General features: G+C 38.2%; 2 protein-coding genes across 7 annotated transcripts in view; one reads left to right on the top strand and one right to left on the bottom strand.

Moving 5' to 3' along the window:
* Nucleotides 1-3230: 3230 nt before the first annotated feature.
* The window catches only part of LOC122559260, a 47224-nt gene continuing 40628 nt past the window's right edge, over nucleotides 3231-9826 (top strand). The window contains exon 1 of the mRNA XM_043708641.1: nucleotides 3231-3242. The gene's annotated coding sequence lies outside the window, so the exon portion shown is untranslated. The remainder of the gene's footprint in view (nucleotides 3243-9826) is intronic.
* LOC122559053 (putative uncharacterized protein C3orf49) overlaps nucleotides 5458-9826 on the bottom strand; it is a 115549-nt gene continuing 111180 nt past the window's right edge. For all 6 annotated transcript variants that reach the window (XM_043708258.1, XM_043708260.1, XM_043708261.1 and 3 more), the window contains 3 exons: nucleotides 6717-6847; nucleotides 6512-6628; nucleotides 5458-6332 (listed from right to left, as the gene is read on the bottom strand). In XM_043708258.1, the coding sequence (XP_043564193.1) occupies nucleotides 6141-6332; nucleotides 6512-6628; nucleotides 6717-6847 (440 nt within the window). In that variant the 3' untranslated portion in view covers nucleotides 5458-6140. The remainder of the gene's footprint in view (nucleotides 6333-6511; nucleotides 6629-6716; nucleotides 6848-9826) is intronic.

Genomic DNA, 9826 nt, shown 5'->3' with positions numbered 1-9826 from the left:
GCTATTTGCTTTCTTAAAAGAATTAAAGCGGAGATAATCGGTTTATTAAAATATTGCTTTCAAGAACTTTTTTTTTCTTATTCAGTTATCTAATGAACTGAGCTGAGTGTGTGATCTTAAGAGTAACTGTGCCCCTATGGCTAACAGTTGAAGCTTAACAAGCATTATACTAAATTTATATAAACACCAGAACTGTCCACTGTGAAAAGAAGTTGTAAAATCAGACTGCTGACTAGGTATATGTCTGATACTAAAGGTTATTTAACCTCTGCGTTTCTAAAAAGGGATAAGTAAGACTGAAAAGAGGAACTATGGGCACACGTCTTCTGTTTACACTATGCTTGGATAAATGAGCTCAGAACTCTGAGAGTCTTGTTCAAGGGAGCATGATATCAAACAATCTGGAAGACTGGGGAAAAAAACATATAAAAGGGAAATTGAAGACACCGACAGCTTGAGACCAACCATTATGAAGAGGGGACCTTGAGTTTGGAACTCTGAGAAGACTACAACTTGATGGAGTAAACTTGGCCAGTTCATTATGCACAGGCAGTATCTAGATTCTAATCAAACAGTTAGATAATGTGTTTATTGTCTACTCACAAAGAGTTCATACTAAAGTGGAAGTTGTGTTGGATTCTGATTTGTCCTGATGAAGGGCTTTTGCCCGAAACATTGATTTTCTTGCTTCTTGGATGCTGCCTGACCTGCAATGCTTTTCCAGCACCACCCTAATCTAGACTCTGATTTCCAGCATCTGCAGTCCTCACTTTTGCCGTCTAATTTGGCTGTCTGTCCTTTATCAGCCATGAAATTTGGGACTCTAGTGAAAAGAAAGGCCAACAAGTGTCTCACATTAATATATTCACCTTGTCTCATTGTTTAGTTATAAAAGTTTATAGAGAAAAACAAGCAGGCTTTACTAAGCGGTTTGTTTCCTGGGGACATTAATGTCAGTTGGAAGAAAATGGAAATGCAGTGTGTAATTGGTTGCTGAGCTCCTATCAACAACTTTTTGCCCCACCAAAGTCTCACTTCCTCAACCATTATTCTTGACAAATCAAAATGTAATCAATATGAGGAAATACAATCATTTTAGGTTACAAATAAGTAGTATTTAATAGCAGTTTTGGAACATAATTTTGAAGTCCCCCTGTAAATTTGAAAGAATGTAGTTGATTTTCTTCCTTTGGCTGAATTTCCCAAGTACATCAATTATAAAAAGGAACACAGTTGAATTGCCATAATTCTTTTAAAGACATTAAACAGCAAGCTGTTGGTTGCCAGAAAAATTGAATTGATTATTTAATGGATATTGCAGAAAATGTTTTAGAAACCAATGAGATTTGCTTTAAACTAAATACAAGAATGATGAATTATAAATATCATTTGTAAATAATTGTAATATTCTGTAGGATTGTTTAAAAGGTTTTGAGTACCTCCTTCATTAATTTCAACTCATTGCTTAAAATAGACATCATTATATCTTTCTAAGTCCTGAATAGGTTACATCAGACTTGAAACATAATCTAGTTTTTGTCTCCAAAGATGCTGCTAGACCCTGCTGAATTTTTCTGGCACTTTCTGTTTTATTTCAGAACTCTGGCATCTGTGGTGTTTTGCTTTTATATAACTGTATCTTTTCTCTTTTCCATTAAGAAATTACAAAAAAAAACATTTTTGTGTGAGATAACATTATTGAAAAAGAGGTACAATCTTTTTATTTTTAAGATTTGCATTCATAATGTTATTTAAATTGTCTGCTATCTTGACAATAACAGATGCTTCAGAACACATACCTTTAAAGCCTTAGCTTTTTATTTTTCACGTGTTAAATTGCTACTTCATTAATTTGTGTTTATTGTTGCCTTTTTACATCACACCAAAGCGCAAACTTACTCAAGGAAATCCACATCCATTCACTGTAACACAACACCTGTTATATCTGTTCTGTGTAATTTGCAGTTGATGAGAAATGCTTGATTTTGGATACATGCATAGTGAACATAAAACCTAATGGAACAGCGTTTTTAGCTACATAATGATAAGACTCATGGGGTTCCTATTATGTATTTTAAGTTGATACCATGACTTCTGAAATGCAACACATTTTAATATAGTCTCGAACAAATGTTAGCACATATTTTCAATATTTGAATAGATGTGGGAAAGATTAGAATCAAAGATAATAGGAGCAGGAGTAGGCCACTCAGCCCTTCATATCTGTTGCACCATTAAATATGATCTGAGCTGATCATCCACTTCAGCACCATGTCCTTGCTTTCTTCCCACACCTTTTGATAACTTTAGCCCTAAGAGCTCCTTAAAAACAGTCAATGCTGTGGCTTCACTCAATTTTTGCAGCAGAAAATTTTACAGGCTCACCACATTTTTGAGTGAAGAAATTTCTCCTTATGACCTACCCATATCCTTAAACTGTGACCCCTAGTTCTGGACTCCCAAATAAGAATATCCTTCATGCATTTACCCTGTCTAATCTTGTTATAATTTTATAAATTTCTATGAGGTTACCTTCATTTTTCTAAACTCCGGTAAATATTCCCTATACCTGCTGTAGTAATGCTTGGAGGCCTCTTGCCCTTGCTTCACCCTATTCATACAGAGTGGTGCTGCTCAAGGCAAATATTACCAATTGACTTTCTAATAGAAATTGATGTCAATGGTCTTTTGTCGATACAGCAAATTATTTTTCCTATTTTAGTAGACATGCAGGAAATATATATTTTATTCCTGAACTGTTCAAATTGTGGCAAGTCAAAAAAGGATTTTTATCTGATAGATTGTGTGCAAAGTTAAATATGTTAATACAGGAAAAGCAAAAAAAAACTTTTAATCTTGGACTCCCACTTCCAACCCTTAGCTGCGGACTAAAGATCATTCTACTCTAATCAATCTTTGTATTAACATAACAGCCTTCTATGTCACTGATGGTTTGTACCATTCTGGACACCTGCATGTTAAGTGTCACCTCATGTAAATCAGTAACTCCACTCTAGCATGCGAGTCTCAGCCACATTTGCTACAGAGGACGACAGTGGACCGATATTTTGCTGGCCACTGTTTCCTCTGGAACCCCTTGTTCAATTGAAGTTTTAGTTTCTGTTGTTCTCATTCAATGCCCTTCCAAACAGTCACCCTCTAGGTCAGAGTTAATATCTATCATCTTTGTATTTCACTTGTAGCTGAGGAAGTCATGAACCAGTGACCAATTCACCATACAGGTGAGCACATTGTTGAGCACAAATTCTAAACTCCAAGCAACAGTTGGACTGTAGCAGGTATACATCTTACTGGCCAGAAGCTGTCTGACTTGAGGTGTGCAGTATTTAACAGTGGGCATGACGGTCCCTCCCAGCACTGGACCTAACACTTGTGATTATTGTCTCCACTGTTAATACTCTGTAACCTGGGGAAAAAAAAAATTATGGAGACTCTAAACTGCCCAAATCTTAGCATCCTTCTCTCAATCTCCCTGGTTGAATCCAGTGGAATGCAAAGAGTTATCTTTAATACTCATTTGGTTGCAGAAGTTTCCAGAAAGATTACATATTGTTTCATTAGTTTAGCTGAAGCCATGAGGGATCCTGTTTCCATGTGTTGCCACCAGGAAACACAGCTGAGGGCTAATCACTAGAGAGGCTCTGTACTAACAGGGAGATGGTATCCATGATGTGGAAGTGCTGATGTTGGTCTGGGGTGGACAAAGTTAAAAATCATACAACACCAGGTTATAATCCAACAATTTTGTTCGGAAGCACTAGCTTTCAGGGCGCTGCTCTTTCATCAGGTAACAAGTATGGCTGGATCATACGACACAGAATTTATAGCAAAAGATCACAGTGTCATGCAATTAAAACAATATATTGAAGAAACCTAGATTGCTGTTAAGTCATTCATCTTTTAGAATGGGTTGCAGATTTTTGTTCATTCATATGTAAATCCCAGAATTTCTTTTAAGTTACATTCTTGAGTTAACTTAAGGTTTTATTTAAAAAAAGTGACATCTCAGCTCAGACAATATATTAAAGGTGTGAGGTTAGAGGCAGTCTGTATACCAGTCTTGAGTCATACTGGTTCTACTTCCAATGTAGGAATTTATACAATGTCACATGAATTGACTGCCTGCAGATTGTGTGCTTTTTCAGCAAAAGTAGAATGTATCTGCAATTACAATTCTGCAAATGCAAATTCATCCCATAGACTTATATGTGTGTGTGCATGTAAGTGAGGGAGAGAGAGAGTCACAGAGTGTGAGTGTGCTTGTGAGTGTGCACGTGAGAGTATGAGTGCGTGTGAGAGATGGTGTATTTACATGTGCGTGTGCTTGGTAGAGTGTGTGCATGAGTGTGATGGAGTATAAGCCTGTGAGAGGGTGTGCGTGTGAGTGTGGGTGTTATATGTCTGTGTGTCTGAGAGTGTATAGTGTAGTGGGGTCACCTGTGGTGTGACATGGACCCAAGGTCCCGGTTGAGGCCATCTCCTCAACTTGACTATGTGACTTAAAAGATGAGATCTCACTTTTTTTTGTTATCTCAAGAATGTGACTTAAAAAAAGTTCTGGGATTTACATATTAATGAATCAAAACCTGCAACCCAATGTTGAAAGGGTTGAAACTTGAAAGAGTTCAGATTTACAAGGATGTTGCCAGGGTTGGAGGATTTAAGCTATAGGGAGAAGTCGAATAGGCTGGGACTGTTTCCCGGAGTGTCGGAAGCTGAGGGCTGACCTTACAGAGGTTTATAAAATCATGGGGGGCATGGATAGGATAAATAGACAAAGTCTGTTCCCTGGGGTAGGGGAGTTCAGAACTAGACGGCATAGGTTTAGGGTATGAGGGAAAAGATGTAAAAGGGACTTAAGGGGCAACTTTTTCATGCAGAGGATGGTGTGTATGGAATGAGCTGCCTGAGGAAGTGGTGGAAGCTAGTACAATTGCACATTTAAAAGGCATCTGGGTGGGTATACGAATAGGAAGGGTTTGGAGGAATATGGACCGGGTGCTGGCAGGTGGGACTAGATTGGGTTGGGATATCTAGCCGACATGGAGGAGTTGGACCGAAGGGTCCTTTTCTGTGCTGTACATCTCTATGACTCTATGACTTAACAGCAATTTAGGTTTGTTCAATATATCATTTTAATTGCATGACATTGTGATCTTTTGCTATAAATTCTATGTCTTATGATCCTGCCGCATTCTGAAAGCTAGTACTTCCAAATAAATCTGTTGGACTATATCCTGGTGTTGTGTGATTTTTTAACTTTGTCCACCCCAGTCCAACATCAGCACTTCCACATTATGGATTCCATCTCCCTGTTAGTACAGAGCCTCTCCAGTGGTTAGCCCTCAGCTGTGTTTCCTGGTGGCAACACATGGAAACAGGATCCCTCAAGGCTCCAGCTAAACTAGTGGAACAATATGTCATCTTTCTGGAAACTTCTTTAACCAGGCCAGGTAATCCTTCACACTCCACTAGACTCCACCTGGGAGACTGAAAGAAAGATGCTACAATTTGAGCAGTTTAGAGTCTCCATAAATTTTTCCCAGGTTGCAGAGTATTAATGTTGGGGCCAACAATCACCTGATGAAGGAGCAAAACTCTGAAAGCTAGTACTTCCAAATAAACCTGTTGGACTATAACCTGGTATTGTGTGATTTTTAACTAACATGGAGAGATTTAACACATTTGGCTCTCTTTTTGCATTGCTGCTAGCCAGGTGAGTTGACAATAAGAAGAAAACAAGCACACAAAAGCAGAAAGCATGCTATGTCTCTTCATACACACACCAGATACAACACATCAACCTGTTGGGATACATCAAATATTTGCATGAATGGAGCATTTGTTTGCAAGGCAATCAATGGCATTGGAACAAGATTGCTAATTAATGTTGTATTGGGCCAATTTTGGGTTGAGATTGTTCAATTAATGTATGCTATACTAACATAAAGAATTTAGTTCTGATGCCAATATAATCATCTGACTATACTTACTGTAAGTGTATTTTGCTCTTTCAAGTTTATCCTAATAGTTCACCTGCAAAGCATACCTTTTTAGTTCTTTGCATTATAAACTGAAGAATTAATTTCTAAATGGTGTACTTAAGAATTAAGGCTGATTTAGCAGCAGCATCCACAGAGAAAACACTTTTTCCACTTGTATTTCCGGGCACTTTTCTTAGAAATTCGCTGGAACTGCTTGGATGACTGTAGGATTTCATCTCCTAGATACTCACACTGCTGGAGTTCTGCATGCCTTTGAGCCAGTAATTTCATTGACTTTTCTGAAACTGTTTCAATTAAGTCATCCACCTAATTGAAAGAATGTTAAATAGATATTACTTCAAGAGATATTTAATCAGAGTGTACTGTGTAAACCTGAGTCCTGTAAATACATAAGGAATTCTGAGAAATGTAATTCACTGTCAGTCAGCAGAGTAGTTTGGCGATATGCAAAGAGATAGTTATGTTTGGAAGTCGTCTGTACTTACTTGTGCTTGAAGCTTTCCTACGGTTAGAAAGGAATGTCTCCTACTTTGCTCCACATTTTTTCTTTTATTTTTCTTTTTAAATATTTTTAAGTACTGTCTTTTACTTGAGCGGGGTGCCTAAAATGAAATAAGCAGTACTTTAGTTTCAGAAAATGTAAGCATACTTTTAAACTTATTATCACAGGATGTCATTAATTATGCAAACCTTTTGCTTGTCAGTGGGGAGACTCGTCACAGACACGCGGCGGGACATACGGCGTGATGTCACAACTAGATTGTTGCCAAAAATACTTGCAGTTTCTGCCTCCAAAACATCCACGTCCACTTGAATAGTTGCTGCAAAGAAAGTTATGTTGGATTTATATACATTTCCAATAAATTGTTGGGGGTCATTTGATCAAATTTTCAAATTATCGAAAGAGTTGGAAGAAAGATTTCAGAGAATTGCTCCATAGAAACACATGGTTGCTCAAGTCCACACTGTGGCACTTGGTGGAACAAATTGATGGGGAACTGCTCACACAAGGGCATGACTTTAAAAAAAACATATTTGATTTGATTTGATTTATTATTGTCACATATATCAAGATACAGTGAAAAGTATTGTTTTGCATGCTATACAGGCAAATCACACTTTACATAAGTACAGCAGGGAAATAGAACAAAATGCAGAATATAGGGTCACAGCTACAGAGAAGGTGAATAGAAAAATAAACTTTAATATATGCGAGGTCATTCAGAATTCTGATAACAGTGGGAAAGAAGCTGTTCTTGAATCTGTTGGTATGTGTCAGGTAATATGATGTGTGGACAAGGAATTCATGGCTATGCAACCGATTTTAATCTTTACTGTGGGACTCCATGAATGCAAGATAGGGGAGAAAAATCATCACTGCATCTCTGATGTAAGTAAGTTTTATTTAGACTCAGACCATCCTGAATAAACAGTTTAATAGTGACATTTGAACTGTTAAAAATATCAGTGTATCCTGTCCTTCTGTTGTAATCTTATGTGTGCATATCCTGTGTGGATGAGGAATGGGAGTTGCAATTGTATTTTGAATATTGCATATATAAGCATTTATCATTTCTTTTGATTTAAACTTATAAAATGCCTGTTTTATGCCTGTTCTTGAAAATCACACACTCAGGGAATTAACAACTCTACAAAAACACATTTTGTTGCGTTTATTCAAGAGACTGTGTGCATGCATGTGTGGCTTCTATCATGCCTCAGAACTAGGGGATCTCTTGCTCATACAATTACATGTCCAGTATTTTAGCATAGTTATGTTACTGTTAACATAGTCTTGCTGATCAGGAAACTCTCTCAATCTTACTATCTTCCGTTGGTGTATTGGAAGAATATGCAGATGGATAATACCCATTTATGGCCATAGTTATGCCAGAAGTTATGACACAACTTCTACAGCCATCAAATGGTGGTACTTGAATCTGAAGTTTCTGGCCAGAGATACGGACATTGTTACTGCACCACAAGACAGTGTATTGGCAAGTAATATCCTGGCTACAAAAGCACAAGATACAAATGGTAACAGGTGAGATCATCACCTTTAGCTGGACCGCACTTGAAGGAGGATGGTGTGGTGAAATGAGTCAAAGGCTGCAAACAATTTGAGAAGGATGAGGAGTGCAAGTTTACCATTGTTACATCATTTAGGATGTTATGTGAGACTTTGATAAAAGGGATTGTAACAGAGTTTCAAGGAATTCGGCAACAGATGGGTATTTCCTGAACTGACAATCAATTCAAAGACTTTAGAGAGGGAAGGGAGTTTGGAAATCAGATGCAGAGATATTTGCAAAGCCATTGGCGTCCTTGAAGAGAGTGAACCCATTTACAGTAGGGGCTAACATGCTGGATGCACTTGTGGTGCAGTGGTAGCATCCCTACCTTTGGGTCAGGAATCTGGGGTTCAAGTCCCATCTGCTCTAGAGCTGGTATAACCTCCCTGAAGGATTTGGTTAGAAAATATTTTGTGATTAGCATGGAGATGAGGAGGGAAGTTCAGTGTTCAGCAATTTAATTGTCATCAAGGGAGCAGGAGGTGGGTCTCCGAGACAAGATGAGCTCAGAGAAGACATGAGGGGAGGTAAGCAAGAAGCTAGAGATGAGGGCTAAGGCAACAGGGAACCTTATGTTTTTTTTCAACACAATTTTCCTTACTTCCATAGTGAATAAGAAAACAAATTTAAAAATGATTCAAAGTGAACTTTGGGGAAGGAAGTTCAATTATTGGTATATGAATAATACAAAACTGAATAATTTCCATTCAGAACTTTTAAACTTGGGCAGAGGGATAAAAGATTTGATATTATATGCACATATGTGCACTTAAACTGCAGAATAAAAGTTTCCTGATGTCTTAACACATTACCACCCTTCACTTTTGAGTTCTGTGTTTAAATCCAGCTTACCTTGAGGTAAAAATCTTAACTGAGCCACTTGTAGAACCTACAAGTCAGCAAACCTGCTGACTTTGTGTAAACTCAACCTAGTGTTGTTGATGGAACTCTAAGTAACTTTGCACTGAACTGGCAGTTTGATTTAGATTGGAAATAAAAATGACAAGAAGTCAAATAAATACAGCGATACAATGGGCATTGCTGTTCCGAGAGTACAGTTAAATTAGAAAAGATTACCTACAGTGCAGAAACAGGCCCTTCAGCCCAACAAGTCCACACTGACCCTCCAAAGAGTAACCCACCCCCATCTGACTAATGCACCTAACAACTATGGACAATTTAGCATGACCAATTTACCTGAGCTGCATATCTTTGGAATGTGGGGAGAAATCCATGCAGACACAGGAAGAATTTGCAAACTCCACACAGACAGTTGCCCAAGGCTGGAATCAAACCTGGGACCATGGTGCTGTGAGGTAGCAGTGCTAACCACTGAGCCACCATGCCATCCTAAATATGCAAAGCTTTTTTCTGTCTAAGATATGTGCAAAGCATCACCAAATTGTGTTCAGTGCTAACATTGGATATCATAAGAAGAACAATGATGACCATCTTCACTTTGTAGAGTACAAAGAATCACAATAATGTGAAGTACTGCCTTTATAGAGTCAAAACATTAATTAATATATTACATAATCTTAGAACTAGGAGAAAGTGAGGACTGCAGATGCTGGAGATCAGAGTTGAGAGTGTAGTGCTGGAATAGCACAGCAGGTCAGGCAGCATCTGAGGAGCAGGAGAATCGATGTTTCAGGCATAAGACATTCATCAGATAGGGTTGGGGTGGAGCAGACGGGTTGGGGTGGGGGGGGTTGGGGCTGGAGCAGA

This window comes from Chiloscyllium plagiosum, chromosome 18 (genome assembly GCF_004010195.1).
Source record: "Chiloscyllium plagiosum isolate BGI_BamShark_2017 chromosome 18, ASM401019v2, whole genome shotgun sequence".
NCBI lineage: Eukaryota > Metazoa > Chordata > Chondrichthyes > Orectolobiformes > Hemiscylliidae > Chiloscyllium > Chiloscyllium plagiosum.
The sequence above is the reverse complement of the archived record's forward strand: the minus strand, read 5'-3'. Positions and strand labels throughout refer to the sequence as shown.